The 24,845-nt window shown below is 37.4% G+C and overlaps 1 protein-coding gene across 6 annotated transcripts in view; it reads right to left on the reverse strand.

Moving 5' to 3' along the window:
* ASCC3 (activating signal cointegrator 1 complex subunit 3) overlaps positions 1 to 21,407 on the reverse strand; it is a 372,407-nt gene extending 351,000 nt beyond the window's left edge. For 2 of the 6 annotated variants that reach the window (XM_050786663.1, XM_050786669.1), the window contains exons 1-3: positions 21,106 to 21,400; positions 7,443 to 7,573; positions 4,655 to 4,805 (exon numbers count right to left, since the gene is read on the reverse strand). In XM_050786663.1, the coding sequence (XP_050642620.1) occupies positions 4,655 to 4,805; positions 7,443 to 7,532 (241 nt within the window). In that variant the 5' untranslated portion in view covers positions 7,533 to 7,573; positions 21,106 to 21,400. The other 4 variants (XM_050786661.1, XM_050786659.1, XM_050786660.1 and 1 more) reach the window with 4 other exon arrangements.
* Positions 21,408 to 24,845: the final 3,438 nt, after the last annotated feature.

The raw sequence follows: 24,845 nt of genomic DNA on the forward strand, positions 1-24,845 counted from the left end.
CATTACCCTGTCTGCCACTTTGTGGGAAGCAAAACTCTTTGAACTATTTTGCAATCGGCAATTTTTAAAATAACTGTCACAAACACTGCTATATCCCTTTAACAGGCCTTTATAATTCTAAATGTCTACCATTATGTCCATAGACAAAATTGCCAGATTCTGCTAATATCTTTTTATACTTCCTATTCCAGTCATTGCTTTATAAATGGCTTTCCACCCTAGATTTTGATTCCTCAGTTTTTAACAGCAAAATCTTACTTCCTTGATAACTCATAAACTACAGTGGATTTACAAATGTCCTAAACCATACTTTATAAGCCACTCCTGTCCAACCTACTTTTTGATTCATACTTTTCTTAAAGATGAAGTTATTAAAGGTAAGATGCATTAAAAAAGTCAAAACTCATATAAATAGGGGCTTATAAATTAGAAAAAGCAAAACAAACAGGTCTTTGTAAGACAAAAGTTGAATAGTGAAATAAACTAGTTCAGTTCTGACTGAGTCTTGATTTGTATCCATACTATAGCAAAATCATTAGATTAATACACTCTGGGACAAGTTCAAACATTCTGTTCTGGCTCTTTAAGAGATATTCAGTTAGACAGAGAGTTGATTAGGGAATGGTAGGGTCTTTCTCCCCACTTGTCCACTACTCTTGGCCCCCATCTTAGTTTCTGTCTACACTGTGCAAATCTTACTAGCCTCATGAAATAATTTAAATTCTTAAGTAACAGATGTATGCCTAATACATAATGCATTTTGATTACTAGTCTCAATCCTGACTTCTTTATTTTAAAAAATGTTTACACTTAGAGCACATAAAATATACTGAAAAAGTTTCATTGCCAACTGAATATAGACTATATCCTTCAACATTCAAGAAGGAGACAGCTATGCCTACAATGAGTATTTAAATACACTAAGATTAAGGACCAAGAATACTATTTTTAAATAATTTATATATTTTCTCCATAAAACTAAATTTTATTATTAAAATAATCTTAAGGGAAGAATCAAACTGTAAAAAGGTATGGGAATATACCACATGTAAATTGTGGGCTTGGGAGTGATAGGAGGAATACTTAAAAATGACAAAAAAGAGAGAAACTGCCACTTGTAAGACATCGTCAGCATTACAGGTAGTGAAGACCACAGAGAACTTTGAGTTGGATTCTCAATACTTCATTTGTTTATTGAACATCTACTAGATCCCTTGCAGCATATTAGGCAATGGAGTAGAAAGATGCTGTGACTCCTGTAATATCTGTTTCATTAAAGCATTCACAGTCTATCAGAGACTTCACTACTGTGAAGGGAGAAGACAGGAAAATAATTATGAAACAACAAGTACTCTAAAAAAGTATGTATGATAGAACACAATAGGGAAAGTTATTTTAACACATAAAAGAGAGAAGAAAAGCATTATGTACTGTTCAGGAAATTCAGACAGTAAACACTGCATATGTTGGCATAAAGGTTGCATGTGATCCAATGGCAAAGAGATAAAAAAGTAAATTGTGTCAACTCATAAAGGAGTTTTATGTATCATTCTAAAGAATCTGATCTAAAAGGTAAGCTGGGAATAAAAATGACCTTTGCCTTTGACAAAGATCAGTCTAGTGACAGTGAAGAAGGTGGATGAGAAAGGAAGGCTAAAGCAAACGAGACATGCGGTGGTAAAAGGCTGAAATGGGGCAATGGTAAATATATAGAGTAAATTTAAGAACAGTTGAAATGCAGACTTAGTAGGACATGACCTCTAACTACAAGGAAAGAAAAGGTAAAAATCTAGGATTTCTATCTTATTCCTAATTCAGAATTTAGATCTAGGCCTGCTTTCAAGACATACAAACCACAAGATTCACTTAACTTTAATGGGCCCTGTTTTTTCACATACAAAATGAAGGCATTAGACAAGATGTCCTCTGATATTTCCTCCAGCTTAATGTCAATTGTCCAGATTAAACAATATGCATAGCCTTGTCTCACAAAATTATACTCAAGTGAAATATTTTTTCTTTATTCTCTTGCTTAACCTTTTTAATACAATTATACCAAAATTATCTATGCTAGAAGATAAATATAAGAGAAATGACAGGGACATTTTCCACATGAGACTAATCCTTTCAAAGCTGGTAGCTTTAATTACATTTCCAGTATCAGCATTTTCATCCAGAAGGGAAGTTTCACTAAAGCTAATAGTTATTCAACTTAAGCACAGCATTTAAAAATGGGTATAATACATTTAGAATTTGCCTACATACAACTTATGATTTTATTTGTCTGATAAACATTATTTTGAGACATTAATCTCAAAATAATCCATTAAACACACAGGCCAGGTGATCAGTCCCTAAGTATGAATCAGGTATTTACTTCACCACAGGTACAATCCCCGGAATTATATTTAATGACTGGTATTTAAAACAATGTTTTCTGACTTGTGGCCAGACATATCCGGAGAAAGCAATCTAAAGGGTTTTCATTTTTTAAATCTTAAATTCCACATCATTTAGGTAAAGAAATAACTTAGTCATGGTACTGAATAAGCTCAATACATCATTACATTTTTGCTCAGTATTCTGAGGTATTTTTGTAATAGAACTAAAGAGGAGGAAGGACACTCTGTATAGTTTTTGAAAAGTACTTTAGTCAGATTCTGGTGGCCTCAACATCTTACAAATGAAGATGTGATGAAAACCAGGAGGGTTAAGACCCTAGTCAAGGTGATGTGGAAGACTGCATTTTCGCCACTATTTTTCAAACGACCTGCCTCTGTATTCTTAAAATATAAAGTCTAAATCTATGCCAAATGCTATTACAAATCTCATCAAAGTGTGCTATATTGCCCCTAGGCTTAAGCAAACTCAGTTTTTACTAATGTCCTTGAACTTCTAAAAATCTAACTGCACAACCATGAGACATTTTATACTTTCACAACTTAAAACAATGAGGACATTCAATCAAATATCATACTAGGTTACAGACCAATGATACTTAAATGACATATTTTTAAAAGTTAACATATTTGAAAAAAAAAATTATAGATTTGATGACCATAAGAAAGTTTTCAAGTCTATGAGATGTAACAGAAACACAATCCAGAGCTGGTATATGGAATAAAATTGCCTACCAGCAAGCATATGGTAAGGTAAAGATCCAAATTCTCTCTCCACCAAGGAATCACCTGAGAACATTTTTTTCATTTATTTAACAAATGAATTTTTATTAAGACTCTAAAATATCCTGGGTTCTAGTATAAGCACTGGAGATGGACAGTTTAACAAGAAGAATAAGATCCTATTCTCATGAAACTTACATCAGAGTGACAATAAACAAGTAAAATGTCAGATAATGATACATGTTATGGAGAAAATGTTATGAATGGTTATAAGATAAAGAGTGACTGGGTAACAATTTACTGGCGTGAAGACCTCATTAAGGAAGTAATTTTTTAGCTGAGTTTAAAATGACAAAAAGGGATCTACCATCATTAAGATTAGAACAGAGTATTCCCAACACAGAGAGCAGCATGTGTGAAGACCCAAATCAGGTACTAGCTTGGCAGGTTTGAGGAAGCTGAAGACAGACATGTGTTTGACACAGTAATGAAGGCAAGAATGAAGTGAGGTCAGAGAGAGAGGGAGACCAGATCATGTAAGACCAGAATAGGAGTCTGGACATTTTATAGTTATAAACCTGCTAAATTTGGAAAATCTAGAACTATAGTAGTATTAATTATGCTTTTTAGTTATCAGAATTTGGAATATGATGAATTTCAATGTACAAACACAGGGGTTTTACCAGTCATTTGTTTCATTTAGTTTGATTTTTAACCTTGGCAAAGTAACCTGAGTTAGTATACAATATTATAATTTCAAATTACATTTTCCTTCAAATATAATCAATTGATAAGAGTATTAGTCTGGGAAGGGAAGTGAAGCAGTCAAAGTATAGTTTAAGTGCTGTTATTCACTGTGTACTAGGTGGGCATCTATAATAAGAAACTGAGCTACATGGCTTTTAAGCTGCCTTAGAGCTACATTAAAATTTTAATTTACTTTATCTTTATTTTAATCAAGATAGTGGTTTTCAAACCCTGAATTCCTACAAATCCTTCATGCTTGATAGTATTATAATTACTAATTTACTTCTGCCTATCCCCAGCCTGTCACTCTCTATCCTAAGCTTGTTGACAGATAAGGACTATCTTTTTTTTTTCTGTTCGAGACAGGGTCTCACTTGAGTTGCCCAGACTGAAGTGCAGTGGCGCGATCTTGGCTTACCACAGCCCCAACCTCCCAGGCTCAGGTAATTTTCCCACATCAGCCTCCAGAGTAGCTGGGACTACAAGTGCGCACCACCACACCCAGCTAGTTTATTTTATTTGTATTTTTAGTAGAGACAGGGTTTTGCCATGTTGTCCAGGCTGGTCTCAAACTCCTGAACTCAAGTAATCTGCCTGCCTTGACCTCCCAAGGTGCTGGGGTTATACGAATGAGCCAATGCGCCCAGCCAGGATTGTCTTTCATGATTATGAATACTTACGCCAGGAAATTTTAGCTTTCCTTTATGTAGTATGTTGTTTAAAAGGAATCTGTTTTTAAACCTTACTGGTTCTCTTTAAAAAAAAAAGAAAAAAGAAAACTATACCTATCTGTTTTGCAGCATGTAATATATCTTTTAAGTCTTCATTTATACTTTGCATTTTACTCTTCTCCAGTTTTTCATTCAAAAATTTTATTATCTTCTTCCATGTCAGGCCCAAATCTAAACCTTGTTCATGAAGTTTAGATCGTTTTATCTGAAATAAGAGATCATAATGTAGAAAAATACTGCTTAAAGTTCTTCTTAATTCCAACACTGATTACATATATTTTGCATTACATTATACAACTTGGTACTACCCACAAGAATTCAAAGTTGTATCTATTCACATCCAAACTGACTACTCACAAAACAATTTTCCTTAAATGGGTTTTCATAGATTTTCATTTGTTTAAAATATATGTTTAATAAAAGCTTCTTTTTACAATTTTAATTACACTGCATACTGACAAAATCATTTCATACAGCAAAGTAAAAAGTTCAACATCCAGATAATAATATTATTATTATTATTGATAACATCACACGTCTTGCCATTTTTCTAATTGCTTGTTTTTAATACAGCTTAGACTATACTGTATATAAATCAGAGCTTTATGTCATGCTTTTTAATGAAACGCATTTATAGAAAATTAGACTCCCATGATAGGGTCAAATATATTCAAGTCAGCATTACTTTCTTAACCATGATCCTAGACCAGGTGAGGCATTTGGAAGATTCTTTTTTATACACACTGTTTTCTATTAGGTGGCTTAAACAAGAGAAATTTATTTTCTCACAGTTCTGGAGCTACAAGTTCAAGATCAAGGTGTTGGCAGGTTTGGGTTCTTCTGAGGCTTTTGTGTATTTGAGACTACAGATCTTTCCATTCTCAAGAACTGACCACAGAACACAATAAAAATTTTATTTCAGACCTCTGGCTTTGATCCACGGAGAAAACTCATGAAGCTTTCAAACCAAATGAAAAAGTAGTGGGTCAGGTAGAAAGCACTAATTTTACTATTGGTTAGAATGATGAAAATGCATAATTCACCATTACTTCCCTGCCTCCATTTTTTAATTTCAAATGAGATTAGTCATTCTGAGTTTAGGGAGAGGAGAATGGGCAAAGGTAGAGATGAAACAAGATTGGCCATAAAATGAATTAAGTTGTTACAATGGAGTCATAAGTACATTAAGGTTTATCTTATTTGTCTCTTTACTTTTGTATACATTGAACAGCTTCTGACATAAAAAGTTATATTAAAATGAAGTTCATCATTACTGTGTCAAACACATGTCTGTCTTCAACTTCCTCAAACCTACCAAGCTAGTACCTGATTTGGGTCTTTGCACATGCTGCTTTCTGTGTTGGGAATACTCTGTTCTAATCTTAATGACGGTAGACCTCTTTTTGTCATTTTAAACTCAGCTAAAAAAATTACTTCCTTAATGAGGTCTTCATGCCAATAAGCTGTTACCCACTCTTTATCTTATAACCATTCATAACATTTTCTCCATAACATGTATCATTATCTGATTAAGTTAAAATAACGCCATTAGGATGGGACTTAATTATCTCATAGATCTTGTAACAAAATTTAGACACATAAAGAGATACCAGGGATATGCTTGTGCAGAGGACAAATCATGTGAGGACACAGCAGGAAGGCTGCCTTAACTGCAAGCCACACAGAGAAGCCTCAGAAGAAACCAAGTCTGCCTACACCTTGATCTTGGACTTCTAGCTCCAGAACTATGAGAAAATAAATCTTTGTTGTTTAAGCCACCTAATCTGTTATTCCTAATTTTGTTATCACCTAATTTTGTTATTCTGTGCAAACTAATATACCACATTCAGAGACATTTCTAAGAATCTTTCCTATTTAAGTATCTTATAAGTACATGTCTAGAATTTTCTGGAAGTCTTGATAACATATACTTTTAATTTTTCCATAATATTAAACTTGTAACTACGTATGTAATTTATTTTATACCTTTATAAGACTTATATAAGTTTATCCATCAGAAGAAATTACTTGCCAAACCTCATGCCCTAATTTGCAATTCAGAAAATGTAGTCATTGAACCTATACAGGAAAGAGACTGAAGAAGTTCCTTTGATAAAACAAAAATGATCTTCCAAAGTAATAATTGCCCATTTCTGACCTAGTGAGATCTACCTATATTTGCAGGAAGGGTAACATTAGCATTATTTATTATAAAATTAACTCATATAAGGAAATTTTCCATACCATAATTACTAAAGCAGGGGTCAGTCTTTACTATAAATGTCAAAGCAGTCCTTGTACATTTAATTTTTGTTTCTTACTAAAATGTATTTCTGAATTTTACTCATAAAGTAGCTTTTAAATTAACAATGTTTCTTAAGTCTTAAACACCTTTCTTACCAATTATAATGACAAGTCATTTTAATGAGATCAACCTCTGAGTTCAAGAGATTAATATTCATATTTCTCATAAGGTACAGACACTGCTTTTGTTTATTTGGTAAGAATTTTACCAGAGACCTAAAAACTTACTCAGATAATCCAGAGGTAAATTACAGGATTAAGTTACAAACGTAATTGTGGTAGGGAACTGAACAAAAGAAAAATTAACAAAGGATTCAATTATCATAGTTCTGATTATTCCCCTTGACAATATGGTTTTAGGTGCTAAATGTAAGTATTCCCATAGGAAACAGCAGCATACACATTCTCCATCTTTGTCTCACACCAAACAAGATAAAACTTCCATGTTAAACACATAGAATAGAGAAAAAGAATGTCAAATAGTTGTCCATAGTCTATTTATAATAATGTTCAACATTTCTACCTTTAACACATCTACCTTTAAGTCAGCCACTTCTTCATTATAATTATCCTGCTTGGTGACATTTGAAAAGGAACGCAAGGCTCCTGTGAGACGAGGTAAAGCCATCTATTATTCAATCAGTGATCCATACAAGAAGAAACCTGAAACTGAAATGAAACAAGATGATATTTATCTGTTCAGAAGAGGTGGCAGAGGTAATCAAACTCAACAAATTAGCCTGTACCAGAAAAAAAAAAAAGAAAAAAAAAGTTAAAAAGCAATGGTAATCAACGTTGAAAAATTCTCCTGACATATTTTCTATCCATGAAGTTTTTTTGTTTGTTTTTATAAAGCATTAGCTATGGTTGGAGAAAGGAAAAAGAAACAAACATTTCCTCAAAACTGGGTTCTGTAGATTCCCAAGTACAGGCCTCAAATACTATATTACTACTGCCAATAATATTGAAAGAGATGAAACCACTTGTTCATCTTTTTCCCTAATTTTGTTTTATGCTCACAGATTTCAAATTACACCACTTTCCAGTGGTTTCCTCAGCTTGGAATGGTTTCCCATGATGTTGCTATAGCTGGCTTCACACTGAACTCTTGCCTTAAAAGATGCCTCCTAAGATGGAGCCTTTCCTGACCACCCCATCTAAAACAGGTGACCCAGTCACTGTCTACCAAAGCCCAAAATTTTAATTCTCTTTATAGCATTAAGTAATATTTGACACTTTCTTGTTTATTTACTAATGCATGTGTTGTTTCACCCCACAAAAAGTAAGCTTCATGACAGAAAGACCTCTTAATTTTACTAATCTCCCCAGCATATAGACAACAGAACCAGAATATTTTCGGTACTCAATAATTATCTGTTAATGAATAAATGGAAGACAAATGAAGAAAAGGCAAAAATGGTAATAGACTCAACAACAGGCCAGAAAAGAAAACAGCTGATGAGGGGGAAGAAAATACAGGGAAAGAGAGAATTCAGATGGCCTGGTCTAATCTCCTCCTTAACAGGCTGATGACTAAACAATTTCTAGGCAAAAAGATTAATAATATTTACTATTAGGAGAGTGGTGATCTATGAAAGACTCTTGGAGGACTGTATTAGTTTAAGATTGCTTATCATAACACAACTACTATCTACAGATTTATAAGGCATGGTTCCCTAAAGAATGTCACATAAGCTATGTAAGTCTTTAAAACATCCCAGCTAGGAACGATTTTGCCCCACATGGGACATCTGGCAATATTTTAGATATTTTGGTTGTCACAACTATCAGGCAGGTGGAAGGGGACTACTGGTTTCTAGTGGATAGAGGCCAATGATGCTACTAAACATACGATACAGAGGACAGTTCCCCAACAACTAAGAATTATCTACGCCAAAATGTCCAATGTGGGAAGGAAAGAACTGGGAAAGGGAAGACAGACAGAATGTCTCAGACTATTCTCTGGTCCTGCTGTTCCTCTTGATTACTGTATTCCTGAAGTTATCAAAAAGGGTAATACTTGGAAAAATCTCCGACCTATATATTAGAATAATCAGATACAAAATACTTATCTATAATAACTATAATAGAATTTTTTAAATAATGAATAATAAAATACAAGTAGGATGATTTGAAAATGTAACTTTTAGAAATAAAAATATATACTTGTTAAATTTTAAAACAATCAACATATGGGTTAAACAATAGCTAAAAATAAAAGTGATAACCTGGAAGAGACTTGAAGAAATAACCCATGCATGATGTCACAAACAGACTAAGTACAAATAATGCAGGATAAATAAAAACAAATGGAAATATGTCAATAATCATAATAAATACAAATTAAACTTACCTCTCAAAAGACTGACAGTATGAACTGCAAAACAACAAAGAAGTAAAACACTAGGGCTACACCGAAAACATAGGAGAGGAAAGGCTGAAAGTTAAGGGATAGGATAAGATCTTCCTGCAAATAACCAAACGTAGCTGGTGGCTATATCAAAAATATCAGATCAGACAAAATTGGCTTCAAAACAACAGGTGTTCGGGAGGAATTAAAAAAAAACTCTCTACATAGTAAGATAAAGCTCACTAAGAAGACTTGAAAGTTTTGAATTTGTATGCACTGCTAGGATAGTCTCAAAATAAAACAAATAGACCTCAAGGAGAAAGTGACAAGTCTAACATCAAAGTAAAAGTTTAAAGACCTCAATTATTGACAAGTCAAGCCAACCTTCCCTCCAAAATAAAAAATCAATAAAGATATAGAGAACCTGAAGAGTACAATTACTAAGTCTGATTTAATGAACAAATACAGAAACCTGAACTTGATTTTTAAAAATGCATATTCTTCTGAAGTACACTTGAACAGTTTCAAAAATCGTCTAGGTATACTCAGCCATAAAGCAAGTCTCAACAAATTACAAAGAATAAGTGTCATATAAGTCAGAAGTTAGTAAACTTTTATGCAAAAAGAGAGTAGTAAAAAATTTAGGTTTAGGCCAGGTGTGGTGGCTCATGCCTAATCCCCCCACTTTGGGAGGCCGAGGCAGGCAGATCAGCTGAGGTCAGGAGTTTAAGACCAACCTGGCCAACATGGCAAAACCCCATCTCTATAAAAATACAAAAATTAGTCAGGTGTGGTGGCAGGCGCCTGTAATCCCAGCTACTCAGGAGGCTGACACATGAGAATTGCTTGAACCTGGGAGGCAGAGGTAGCAGAGAGGCGAGATGGCGCCAGTGCACTCCAGCCAGGGTGATAGAGTGAGAATCCATCTCAAAAAAAACAAAAAAAAAATTAGGTTTAGCAAGCCACATGCAGTCTCTGCCATATATTCTTTCCTTTTTTAAAAAATGACACTTTAGAAGTGTAAAACCCATTCTGGGGCTCAGGGTGACCAAATCTGTTTACTGATCCCTGATAAGAGGTCACATTCTTTGAGCAAAATAGTTAAGATTACAAATCAAAAACAAAAAAATGAGGTATTAAAAACAAACATGATTGCACTACAGATCAGTAAAGAACTGGTATGAGGACAGCTGGGGAAAAAAACAATTGGACTCTCTACATCACACTGGAAAATTTTAAACAGAGAAGTCAAATGATCCAACTTACAAATAAACTTCCAAGTTAGCTGACTTCAGATTTCAACTACCTGCTGGGAGTGAATTCAGGAAAGCATGGAAATAAGATGATTCAGGGAATCACATCTGGATTTTTCTCACACTAGATAACATACTTCCTGGAGCATGTGGAAGAAAAAAATGACAGCAAGAGTCAGTGGACAGTACAGAGCAGAGATTCTCAAATTTTATTATATAGTGAAACTACCTGGAGGGCTTCTTCAAAAACAAACTGGCTGAGCCCTACCACCTTACTCTCTTCACCCCAATATTCCAATTCAGCAGATCAGATGGCACTGAGATGAGGTTGGAGAATTTACATTTCCAGCAAGTTTGCAGATGATGCAGCAGGTCAAGGATCATAGTTGAGAACCACTGTCTTAGAGATGATGTCTTGTCTTCTTTTTTTTTTTTCTTTTGAGACGGAGTCTCGCTTTGTCGCCAAGGCTGGAGTAAAGTGGCATGATCTCGGCTCACTGCAACCTCTACCTCCCAGATTCAAGCAATTCTCCTGCCTCAGCCTCCCGAGTAGCTGGGATTACAGGCGTGCGCCACCATGCCTGGCTAATTTTGGTATTTTTAGCAGAGATGGGGCTTCCATGTTGGTCAGGCTGGCTTCAAACTCCTGACCTCGTGATCCACCCGCCTCGACCTCCTAAAGTGCTAGGATTACAGGTGTGAGCCACCATGCCCAGCCAATGTCTTTTATTCTTAAATCACCATTTAATTTTGTCTCAAGCCAATAATGGCCAAGGGAGAAATTCATCTATTAAGAAATCCAGCCAGGAAATCAAGCCGGGTGGATCGCTTGAGGCCAGGAGTTTGAGACCAGCCTGGTTAACATAGTGAGACCTCCAACTCTACAAAAAAATTTTTAAAGGCCAGGCAAGTGGCATGCGCCTGTAGTCCCAGCTACTCAGGAGGCTGAGGTGGGAGAATTGCTTGAGCCTGGAAGGTCAAGGCTGCAGTGAGCCATGATCGTGCCACCGCACTCAGCCTGGGTGACAGAAATCCATGGCCTGAATTCAGTGCATAGCCTGGTTCCTACCAGCCTTTCTCAACTGGGGTCTGTAAGAGAATACAAGTCTCTTAATGAAAGTAACTTGACTTTTTCTCAGTTCTCCCAAGAATTATACAGAGTATGTATGTACGTTGTACATGTCATCCATAGAGAGGAAGTAAGGTATACAATGGATACCAAAGCATTGGGGTTTTAATTTTCTACCCACACTGAGACACTGCAAAAATGTATTCAAGATGACTAAATTTAGTCAAGTCTTTAAAGAAAGGCCCTGATAGTAAACTAAACATACTCTGCCTCAGAACCTACCTTTTACCACACAAGTTAGTGCTTTCAAAATGTAGCATCAGAACAAGAAACATGATGTATTAATACTGTGCCTCAGGCATGGTATTACAAATTAATGGGGTACTTGGGACCACTACTTTCACCATTTTTATATACATCACAGTAATGTCCTGAATCCTCTGTGCCTTTCTTTTTTAAAAAAAGTAGAAAGCGGGACTCCATTTTTATTCTAACTCACAAACCTAGCAAATCCTAACAAGATAATACACTCAACCTCTAAGAAGAGATCTAATATTAGGATTCGGTAATGAGGTCACATTGTTACAAACTACAGTAACTGAAAACTTTAAAGCTCCCTGAGATCTGAGTAGAAAAACCAAGGGGGGATCATGGCAGACAGGAGGCAGGACTAGACTGCAGCTCCCACTCTTGACAGAGGAGTGTGTGGAGTCTTGCATCGTAAACTCTTGCTCCAGAGCGACAGCAGGAATAAATCAGGAAAGCCAAGAGAACCCACAGACCTTCTGAAGAAAGCAGATTGCTCCTGCAGGACCCAGGATACACTCCAAATACTGTGCTGGCATCCATGACTGAGACCCACAGATGGTTTACATCATAGGACTCTGTGCAGACAACCCCCAGTACCAGCCCAAAGCCTGGTAGACCTGCCAAGTGGCTAAATCCAGAAGACAGATAACAATCATTACAGCTTGGCTCTCAGGAAGCCACATCCCTAGGAAAAGGGGGATAATACTACATCAAGGGAACACCCCGTGGGACAAAATAATCTGAACAACAGCCTTGAGTCCTATACCTTCCCTCTGATAGACCCTACCCAAATGAGAAGAACCAGAAAATGAACACTGGTAATATGACAAAACATGGTTCTTTAACAGTCCCCCCCCAAAAAAATCACACTAGCTCACCAACAATGGATCCAAACCAAGAAGAAATCCCTGATTTACCTGAAAAAGAATTCAGAAGGTGAGTTATTAAGCTAATCAAGGAGGCATCAGAGAAAGGCAAAGCCCAATTTATAGAAAAAAAAAAAAAAGAAACAAGAAATGAAGGGAGAAATCTTCAGTGATATAGACAGCACAAATAAGAAACAAAGCTTCAGGAAACAATGGATACATTTATAGAAATGCAAAATGCTCTGGAAAGTCTCAGCAACAGAACTGAACATGCAGATCTTCAGAGCTCAAAGACAAGGTTTTGTAATTAACCCAATCCAACAAAGGCAAATAAAAAAGAATAAGAAAATATGAACAAATCCCCCAAGAGGTATGGGATTACATTAAATTACCAAACCTAAGAATAATCAGCGTTCCTGAGGAAGAAGAGAAATCTAAAAGTCTGGAAAACATATTTGGGGGAATAATCGAAGAAAATTTCCCCAGCCTTGCTAGAGACCTAGACATCCAAATACAAGAAGCTCAAAGAACACCTGGGAAATGCATCACAAAAAGATCATCGCCTAGGCATACTGTCATCAGGTTATCTAAAGTTAAGATGAAGGAAAGAATCTTATGAGCTGTGAGGCAAAAGCACCAGGTAACCTATAAAGGAAAACCTATCACATTAACGGCAGATTTCTCAGCGGAAACCCTACAAGCTAGAAGGGACTGGAGCCCTATCTTCAGCCTCCTTAAACAAAACAATTATCAGCCAAGAATTTTGTATCCAGCAAAACTAAGCTTCGTAAACGAAGGGAAGGTACAGTCTTTTTCAAGCAAACAAATGCTGAGAACTTGCCACTACCAAGCCAGCACTACAAAAACTGCTAAAAAGAGCTCTAAATCTTGAAACAAATCCTGGAAACACATCAAATAAAGCTCCCGGAGATCTTATCAAAATAATCAGCATGAATTATGCTTGTCAAGGGAATGAAGCAAAGCACATTACCAGATTTGCTATTTTTATTTGATGTGTTTTCTTCCCGAGGTTGAATGACCAACACTAAAAATGTAACAGTTCATTAGCTCATTGTTACCTATAAACCATTCATACACAAATATTTGAGTTTCTCCTATCTACTAGGATCTGGGCTAGGCACTGGATGTTAATAAAGTTTACAGTTCCTCAAAACACATTGTATTTTGTACCAGGAAAAAGATTCCCTTAGGCCGGGCGCGGTGGCTCACGCCTGTAATCCCTGCACTTTGGGAGGCCGAGGCGGGCGGATCACAAGGTCAGGAGATCGAGACCATCCTGGCTAAAACGGTGAAACCCCGTCTCTACTAAAATACAAAAAATTAGCCGGGCGCGGTGGCGGGCGCCTGTAGTCCCAGCTACTCGGGAGGCTGAGGCAGGAGAATGGCGCGAACCTGGGAGGCGGAGCTTGCAGTGAGCCGAGATGGTGCCACTGCACTCCAGCCTGGGCGACAGAGTGAAGACTCCGCCTCAAAAAAAAAAAAAAAAAAAAAAAAAGATTCCCTTTAAGTTGTATTTGAAATGTATAAAGGTCAAATTCAGAAAACAAATTTTAAATCTTATGTTATTCATTTACTCAGCAAATATGTATAGATCACCCACCATATATTAGATATTTTATGAGGCTCTAGAGATTAAAAAAAGAAAAACATTTTGATATGATTGCACTTGCCCTCAATGATGAGTTTACAGTATGGTTAGGAAGAAAGAAAAATAGTTGTAATAATTATGCAGCTATAACTGTAGGAAGACAGGGAAGGAGCATCTAAAGGGGTAGGAGGGCACTAGATACAAAGGAAGGAAGCTGAGCTTGAGCTGAGACTTAAAGGACCTAGACAAGGTTATCACAAGGGGTAAACTATGAGGGGGAAAGCCAAAATAACAGACTCAATTACTTTTAAAACCCCTACAGAATGTGCATTTGGAAACTGATGAAATAAGACCTAAAGATGTAAGCAGAGACCAAACAACATGTCTCAAATTAAGCACTTTTCATTCTGATAATCAGAATCACTGAAAAAATATTAACATGTTATAGAAAAATTACTCAGATTTACATGTGGTGAACTGTCAAGGTGGGGTCAAACAGGACATAGACAAACCAGTTGGAAAGGTTTTCAATAAACCAAGTGAAAGATAAAGAGGATAGAATTAAGCCAGGGAAATGCATAAAAGGATGGATTTAGGAGATCAGTATACTTGGAAGACAGAATCAATGTGGAATAGGATTTAAAGAAGGAGAAAGCAGCAGGACACTCAAATTTCTGGCTTAGGAAATGTTGAAGAGTGGAGGACTCTATTATGTATAGAGGGCATCAGGAAGAGGAATGATAATTCTGTTTTGGAAAACTTTAATTATGGGCTATCAAGTGGGATATATGGTTTTGGATTTCGTATCAGAGGTCTGGGCTGGAAATCCAGAATTTCATGTTATCACTTCATCACAGTTAAAACCATGGATGAACATAATATTCGTTTAAGTCAAATATACATAAGCCCATGGACCCTCTTCCTAAGAAAACAGACATACATACATATAAACAACATTTTATACTCCATTTCAAAAGCTGCATGAATGCCCATTAATGCACTCTACTCCTAAAGGCCTCTTGGAAGTAGACAGTAGAGAATTAAGAACAGAGTTCTAAGAAAGTGATCCACAAATTGGTAGTCATATGGAAAGAGTGATATGACAAGAGAAAAGAAAGTTTCAAATGACATGATACAGTCCACTGTACTCAGCAACTCTGAGGTCCCAGATGACTAGCACACCTAGTTTCCAAAAATGGTAGAAGGTAAATCTCAGTGAATAAAAGGATAAATGCAAAGGGAGAAAATGGGGGGGAAAAAAAAGAAAAAAAAAAATCTACAAATTGGTATATGCTATTCTTTCAAGAAATTAAGAAAGAAAAGGAGAAAAAGTAAGAAATACTGAAATAGCCGGGCGTGGTGGCTCACGCCTGTAATCCCAGCACTTTGGGAGGCCGAGGCGGGCGGATCACAAGGTCAGGAGATCGAGACCACGGTGAAACCCCGTCTCTACTAAAAAAAATATAAAAAATTAGCAGGGCGCGGTTGTGGGCGCCTGTAGTCCCAGCTACTCGGGAGGCTGAGGCAGGAGAATGGCGTGAACCCGGGAGGCGGAGCTTGCAGTGAGCCGAGATCGCGCCACTGCACTCCAGCCTGGGCGACAGAGCGAGACTCCGTCTCAAAAAAAAAAAAGAAATACTGAAATAGTGTGGTTTAAGAGTTTCTGAAAATACAGGATAGAGTTGATCATGATTCTGTCATAATCAGGGGAGAACAAAGACAGAAGGAAAAGTTGAGCAATCAGGAGAAAGACCATGACTGATGGAGTTAGGGTCTCTGAGAATACAGGCGAGAATGACAACAGAAGCACAGGTCTAGAGAGACTTGGATAGATAAGTATGGAAGGAAAGATGAGTGGAAGTGAATATAGTTATAACATGGTTAAGCAGAGGGTAAAGGAGGAGAGAAAAACAGGGTAAAAGGGAGTTCCACCAAAATGACTCCTATTTTATTTGAGATATGCTGAGACTGTTCAAACAGGTGATGAGATGGGATTTTTTCTATTACAGAGGCAAAAGTCTGAACTTACCACCCACAATAACAGAAGAAATATTTTTCAGGTAGCAATGAATGTTCAGCTCATACTGCAAACAAAAGGTGGCAATAATCTGGCATAGGAACAAAGGTTGGTGTGAACCAGGGTTAAGGTTTTATAACACAGGGGTTGTGGGACAATGAAGCCTAAATGATGAGGGTTGTTAAGTGCTTAACTTTAGGCCTAGATGAAAGGAAAAGATGTTCAACTAGGAGGTCTTAAAGACAAATCATAACATTCATAGTTAAAATTTCTGGTAAGATCACAGTGAATAAGTATTAAGAAAAACTGGCCTGCATATCAATTTTTACCTTACTAATTTTTACTCCACATTTAATATGGTCCACTAAATGATAAATACATAAATGAAAAATTCTGTTAATAATAAATACTTAATGCCCCATAACAAACATAATTCCTAAAGGATTGAAACCCTAAAAGCCTATTTTTGTTAGAAGTACTGGCTGTGGCTATCTGAACAAATCTTTAAATTGTTAATTAAATGAAAGTACAGATAAAAAGAAAGTCTTGAAAATGTAACTGCCCTTTTTTACATTCCAAATAAGGAGAAAACTAATCTAATGGTAGCATATTTCCTTTTGGGAGATGATATTAACCAATAATTAGTGAGCTAGAATCCCAATACACACTATTCTGAAGTACTACATATAAAAATTGTAACATTTATTCTTCTTAAACCAAACCTGTGTTTCTTAACTCTAAATGGTCTAATTGCTTGATAGCAACTTTAGGAAAATACAGTTACTGTATTTTTTCATTATAAACAAATGAGAAAATCTCCAAAACAGTCAAACTATATTTCCTAATAAGTTCAGTCAACAATTAGTTACTGACAATTATGGATACTAGGGAATTATTAAAGGGACAAAAATAGTCAAAGTGATACAGTGCAGATTAAGGGATAAAACCACTGACATGAAGGAGCAGGTTGTAAATGGAGTAAAATTAGAATTTAAGATTTCAATACTTAAAATACAATCTTGTACCCACAAACCGACACCTTGAAAAAATGAACAGTGAATAAAGATTAAATAAACAGTGAATAAGAATATTTATATTTTTAAAAAATTAAGTTGTGATATTGTTAATATTAGCAAGATCAGAACTCAGAAAATAGCCACCATCGACACATATATACAATCCTCCATTATGCCATTTCAAAAGGGGTTGATTTTTCATGGTAAATCCTAAAGATAATTTTAACCTTTTATCTCTTACTTGTATTAAACCTTATTACCATCAATTGGTTCATACAGCAGAGTCTAAGCACATTTTACTTTCTTTAATCTACCAAACACTGTAGGCCAAAAAAAGGAAGGTAGAGTCAGACAAAAACAATAATTACTAGAGATTCTGCTTACATTTCAGGTATTGAATACCTGCTCTAGAGTGAACGGCGGATGGGCAACAAGAATCTTGCTCTTTCAGTCTGTTTTAATCACCACATGCATCTCAAAATGTGAGCATCTTGCTGCATTGCATGACTCTAGTTTTTAATACTTTTTCTCTTTTTTTAAAAAACATACAAGGTGGTGACCAAACACAGACCAACTTTTTCACTGGGAGTTCATCTAAAGAAACTGTGATACATTCCAAGTCAGGATGAAAAACACAGCTGTGTAGGACGTGCTGAGAGACAGCATGTTATGCCAACCTGATGTCCTCTTAAGGGATTCTCAAAGGTAATCTTCGCTATTCACAGTTTCCACCTAACAAGTTCACTTTAGATGCTAACTCATTCTTAAGCAAGAAGCAATTGCTCTTGAATAGTTCCCAATCAAGTTAGGAAACACATCTGAAGCACGTAGAATAGAGAAAGCATGACAAAAATAATAAAATACATAAACACTTTTCACACAATACAAAATATAAAATAGTTAAAAACAAAATTTAAAACAAAATGGGGCTCTTATTCTCTAACTTATCCTCTAACTAGGTTTCCCACCCAAAGGTGGGGGAAAAAAAATCCTGGACAGGCTTATAACCATAAAGCAGATTAGCCTTTATATTCAGAATATTCCCCCCAAAGTTGTGTTAATTTTACTTTTAGCACAGGATAAGGAAGGCTTTTCCTTTAAATGTCCCTGGGAAAACAAAAAAATATTTTAGCACCAGATAAGGCAAGCATAGTCAAAAATTCCAGAACATCCCACAAAGATGAAACAAGCACACCCATTACTCTCAAGAAAACATGGAACAGACCCAGCACATATTAGGCAGTATATATTACAACTCTTCGCACAAAAGAAAAGGTCCAGTGGAAAAGGGCCTAGCACAGATTATGTCTGAAAGACAAATTCTCATTCCACCCTAATCCATAAGCCTCTGGAAGGCAGACTCAAGGAATTTACACCTGCCCTCTTGTGAGAGTGGAAAAAACTCAAATTGTTTTTCCTCTGCTCTCACACCACAATTATCAACACAGAAGATGTCTGTGGCAAAGTGTGTATGAGTTTCTCCCTACGCACCAAGCAAGCAATCATTTCTGCAGCAGACATTAGATAGGTGTTCTCTAATTCATTTCTGACACTATCTAGAGATACTGTCATATCCCACAGAATGAAGGCCCAGTCCCACAAGACTGCCCACCACTTCTGATGCCAATTACAAGTTCCAGACTTTTTTATCTGTACTTCTGACTGGCCAGCTATAAATTGGGGATTACATGACCCTCTCCTTGGGTTCGGTTAATTTGCTAGAGTGGTTCACAGAACTCAGGGAAACACGTTTACCAACTTATTATAAAGGATATTACAAAGGATACAGATGAAGAGATACATAGGATAGGGTAATTTATAAGGGAAGGGAATTTCCATGCAGAACTTCCAAGTACTTCCTAGGCATACCACCTCAAGGACTCTCCACATGTTCAGCTTTCAGAAGCTCTCTGAACCCTGTCATTTTGAGTTTTTATGGAGGCTTCACTACATAGGCATAATTGATTAAACCCTTTGGCCACTGGTGATCAACTTAATCTTCAGCCCCTCTCTCACCTCCCTAAGCAGTTAGGGGGTAGGGATGAAAGTCCCAACCTTCTAATAATTCCTTGATCTTTCTGGTAACCAGCTCCCATCCTGAAGCTACTAGGGGCCAGCTAGCAAAGACAAAATTCTTAGTCTATTTATTAGCACACAAAAAGGCAAAATGGGGCCTGTAATCCCAGCACTTTGGGAGGCCGATACAGGGAGATTGCTTGAGCCCAGGCGTTCCAGAGATACACAGGAGATCAATCAGACCAATGTGAAGACTGGAAAGCAACTGATTTCTATCTCAAAAGAAAAAGCTTTTTATTTATTTATTTTGAGGTAGAAACTGAGGTAGAACTGTTAACTTTATATTTAAACCAGCTGTGCAAAAGAAAAACTTACTCTTCTGAACTGGCAAACCACTGGTACATATACTATCTTTTTGATCAAAGGCAATATCAAATCATGCTGTTAAAGCAAGATCATCTGCTCCTCTTTCAATGCCAGTTATATATATACATTGACAATAACTTTTTCTTTTAAAAGCTTTGGTTTGGTCAACTACACATCCATGGTATGAGAAAGAACCCTAGTCAAGATTCTCTCTTTAAGGAGGCTGCTGGATTATAGAAAGTTCATGAGCACAGAGATTGTCTCTCTCTTGCTCTCCTAGGTCTGGCCCAGCGTTTGACACATAGGAAGACTTGAATGAATGAATGAATGACAAAAAACTGTTAAGGAGGGATCAAGAAAGCTGAACCCATGAAAAATTAATTTACTCATATAAGTAAGATTATTTCGCCTAAGCTTAACAGTATCTTTAAGGATCATTTTTCTCATGCAAAACTATTATAACCATCATTAAACAAAAGAGACGACAAAAACTGGAGCACGATCCATGGTAAAACCAAAAGCTGAATTCTCAACTTTTGAGAACTCTGAGAATCAGAAAAAGGATTTCAATCTATGAAACATAAAATCTGGTGAGGAGAAAATGGCTATCAGTCTAACCTAACTTAGAGAAAGAAAGAAAACGTAACTATGAGTTTGAATGCACAAGTGACAACACATCTAACTTTTACCAAACCCTAGAATTATGCTTCTTTTAAACCAAAGAATAGCAAATACCATTAGCACACTGCATTCCACGGATAATTTATGATAAGAAACCTATTTGAAATAACTGCCCATTACTCACAAAACCTCCCTAGCACCCACATACACATTTATTTATTTCAAAATGACATTCTAGGCTCCTTGATTGCGAAATTCACCCACAATCCACCACGGTCAGCTACCTATTTACTTTTCAGTGTGTTGGAGGAAAAATACGAGGAAGATTTCTTTCTCAAAATCTACGTGAAAAAAAAACTTAGTTACCAAGGCTTTGTAACAGAAAAAAAGAAAGAAAACAAATTACCCATGCATGGGACAGGAAAAAACACCTCATCTGGTCACGTTGTGGCTTAATACCTAGACAATACGTGGCTTAGGTTAAGTTTTCTATCCCCTATCCCACCTACAAACTCTAGGAATGGGCGGTATTGTTGCGAGACCCCGGACTCGACCTCAAACCACCGAAAAGGATGACAGGTCTGGACTTGCCCCGGAGGTAGGAAGAGAATCTCTCCGCGGGTCGCGTAGCCAGCCCCGCCGTCCCCGCCTCCAGTCAGCTCCCCTGGCCGCGGCGACCCTTCTCGTCCTCCCACCTCTACCTCCTCACCTCTCGGCCCGGCTCACGCGTTTCTCTTCACTGTCAGCTCCTGCCACCGCGCCTCCTTCCCTTTCGGTTTTACTTTAACTTCCCACGCCGGGTGAGGTGCTGAGGGCAGGGCCAAAGATGCGGGCGGGCAGCTGTACCGCCGCGCCCTGTCAGCCCTCCACGCCGCGCTTGCCGGGGTCGCGCCCAGTCACAGGGAACTGCGTGCGAGGATCATCAGCCAGACAGACAGACCCACGGACCCGGCGAGGAGGGACAGAGTGGAGCGGGCGCCGGCCTACACGTCACCGCCCCGCTGCAGCGCCAACGTCGGCACGTCGACTCGTCGACTCCGGGCCCTCCGCCCCGCCCGCGTGCGCGCGTCGCCCCGCCTCCCGCCTCCAGCCTCTAGTCGGCTGGGCTCGGAGGAGCAGATGCGGAAGGTCCCGGCGGCGGCGAGGATGAGTCGCCAGGCCCAGGCGGGAGCGGCCCTGAACGGTGTGCTTTACCCTGGTTGCTCGCGCCGGGCCAGGCCTGCCATCTCGACCTCTCTGTGAGTTTTTCCCCTGCATTTACTTCAGGCTGCCGCCCTTCTCCATAAGGTAAATATGTGGAGGAAATAATTCCTATTAAAGGTAAAGGAAAAGAGAGCAATTTGAATGAAGAAACAGGTAGTTGCTATCGTCGTCTTCAGCCGAAGCTCTCTGGCTACTGGAAGTATACATGGTTCTCTGGTGTCAAGGCCTGTTTTCCATAAGCTTTCTGGATTCTCAGCTTAGTTCCCTCAAAGTGATCTCTGCAAGTCGGTCCTTGGGTCAGAAGACCTCCTCCAAAAACAGAAAGCCCGAAGATTCCCTAACTCGATTGAAAAGATGGGAAGATACGAAGAAAAACTAACCTAAAGAACTATGTGGTTTATCTGCAAAGAGTTCTAGACTAAAAGCCAACAATGCAACGATAGTATGAGTGAATGTGTTTGTTGTGGCTCTCCTCTGCCATTCCCGCTTCCTCATAAGGTAATATGCCCCGATGCCTGGTAGAACTGTTTTGTAGAGGCAGCCAATAGTGATCCAGTTATTCTCTTTAATGGTCAGACCACCTCTGAAGTGCTGTGTTCAGCATTTGAAGAAGACCTCAATCAAGATGGCATTCTATCAGGGAAGAGCAAAATGATGAAGAGAACTCAAAAACAGGGCAAGTGAAGAAGTATTGATTAAACCTTCCAGGACTCAGAAGAGTGAAAACTACTGGACTCTCTCCAAATATGAAGTGACCTGTCATGTGAAGTTGATTTGTTTCATGTGATGCAAACTTCAGGGAACAGATTTAAGATCCTGAAAAGAAGATGCCCTTGTAGCACGACCCAAAAAGAATTTCCTACCTTAGCATGTGTGAATACTTCAACAACAGAATTTTGCTTCAGGGAGATTCTGAAGCTCACTTAATAGGGACTTGGTACAGGGGAGCCACACATCAACAGAAGAATTAGTTGATGGCTTTGTTAAAGGTATTTCCAATCTTGAGATTGCATGTGTCTTTGGTCCTGGACTTCATAGAATTTACAAGTTAGTTCATGAGAGAAGACAAATGCATCCCAAAAATAAATAATGCAAGGAGGCCACTTGATAATGAGAGGTGCTGGTAAGTGCTAGGAATTCACATGGCAGATTATTCTCATCACAGTTCCAGAGGCTTAAGGGAGAAGAGAAGAATCGAAAATACACTACCTAGAACTGCGCTATCCATTAGGGTAGCCACCAGCTAAATATGTCTGTTGACATTTGAAATGTGGCTTGTCCAAATTGAGACATGCAATGAGTTCAAAATGTACACCAGATTTCAAAGACTTAGAAAAGAAATGTAAAATATTGTAATTCTTACGTCGATTATGTGTTGAAATTATATATAATGGATCAAATAAAATATGTTAAAATTAATTTCAACTTTATTTTTACTTTTTATGTGACTTCTAGAAAATTTTAAATTACATAGGTGGGCTTGCATCATATTTCTATTAAATAGTCCTAGCCTGGAAGGAAATTCAGTTAGCCCTCTGTATCCATGACTTCTGTATATGTCTCAACCAACTTTGGAACAAAAACAATTAGAAAATAAAAAGAAGAATGGTTATGTCTGCACTGAACATGCATAGACTCTTTTTTTCTTGTCATTATTTCCTAAACAATATGGGTATAACAACTGTTTACATAGCACTTCCCATTATATTAGATACTATAAGTAACCTAGACATGGTTTAAAGTATATGGGACAATGTGCATGGGTTATATGTAAATACTATGCCATTTTGTATAAGGACTTGAGCATCCTGGGGTTTTGGTATGTGGGAGTGTCCTGGAATATATCATATATATATCATATGTCCATATATATATCATATATATATATGATAACTAGCTGGGTGTGGTGGCATGCACCTGTAGTCCCAGCTGCTCAGGAGGCTAAGGCAGGAGGATCACTTGAGCTGGGAGGTCGAGGCTATAGTGAGCCATGATCACACCCCTGTACTGTAGCCTAGGTAACAGAGTGAAACACTGTCTTAAAAAAAAAAAAAAGTATCATACCAAAAAAAGGCTCAATATTGGATTGATTTAAATTAAATTGTAATACATCTCTAAATTTCGAGGCATTAAAAAAGCATAATGTGAATCTGTATTGCTTGATATGGTAATATGTCTAAGATGTACAGTTGAATGAAATAGCTTGCAACACAATCTATACATAATATGAACACATTTAGGTAAAATTATATAAGTTTGTGTGTGTTTTATGTATATGTGTAACATCATTCTGCAAAGAGTGCCTTTAGTTATCTCAAAATTGTCTCAAGAACAGAAAATTTCAAGGTGGAAGTGTTTCCAAGCTATTTTTTGTAGCTCAACAAAATTATTCACGCTTTTGACTTTTTTCATTTCTATGTTTCATTATCTTTAGTATGTTAGCCTTTCATTCTCAGACTTGTCACTTCGTGGGTTGAGGGGATGGGCTGCCAAGTTTCAGAACCATTTCCAGCCCATCAGTCTCTGGGTACCTCCTTCAGGATGTGTGTCCGCTAGGTCTGCCTAGCTCACCAGTGTGCCGTAGCCTCAGCTTCTAGGCCTTTCTTGTTGTATCTATTGTCAGTCAGTTCTTCCCTGCCCTTTTTCACCCCACCTCATCCTGCAACACCGAGTCTTAATATTCCATCTTTACTGCACTCCAGTGCAGTTCCTTCTCTGAAGCTGATGCTTAACCTTTGGGGAATGCTGATTAATAAAAGATTCATTTCTAAAATGTTTTCCTACTCTTTTAAATAAGTGATATTAGAAAAGAAAAAAGTTAGATTACTACCATGGCAGACACTGTTGTTTGCCTCCTCAACCACCATTTCTTCCCTCTTTCTTAACTAATGAGGTGATTTTTTTAAAGTACCAAACAACTCAAAAAATTTGAGCTTCTCCCAAAGTAATTTCATTTCCCTTTGAATAAGAATGTTGTAGAGGTGGTCATGTGGCAAAGGGACAATCAGCTTTGGAGAATCCTGCACTATGTTTTACCCAGGTTTCAAAATATATGCTTACAATATATAAACGATTTTCTTGAATTACTGTTCAAGATGGTGAACTCAGCATATCATTTGCCTACTATCCTTTCCTACACAGTACAGAAATAAAAATGAAGAAACAGAAAAAATGAAGAATAAGTAAAGGAGTAAAGATGATGTGTGCCTGTATGCATGCACTTATGTGAGTAGAAAAAAGTAGATG

This window comes from Macaca thibetana, chromosome 4, assembly GCF_024542745.1.
Source record: "Macaca thibetana thibetana isolate TM-01 chromosome 4, ASM2454274v1, whole genome shotgun sequence".
Taxonomy (NCBI): domain Eukaryota; kingdom Metazoa; phylum Chordata; class Mammalia; order Primates; family Cercopithecidae; genus Macaca; species Macaca thibetana.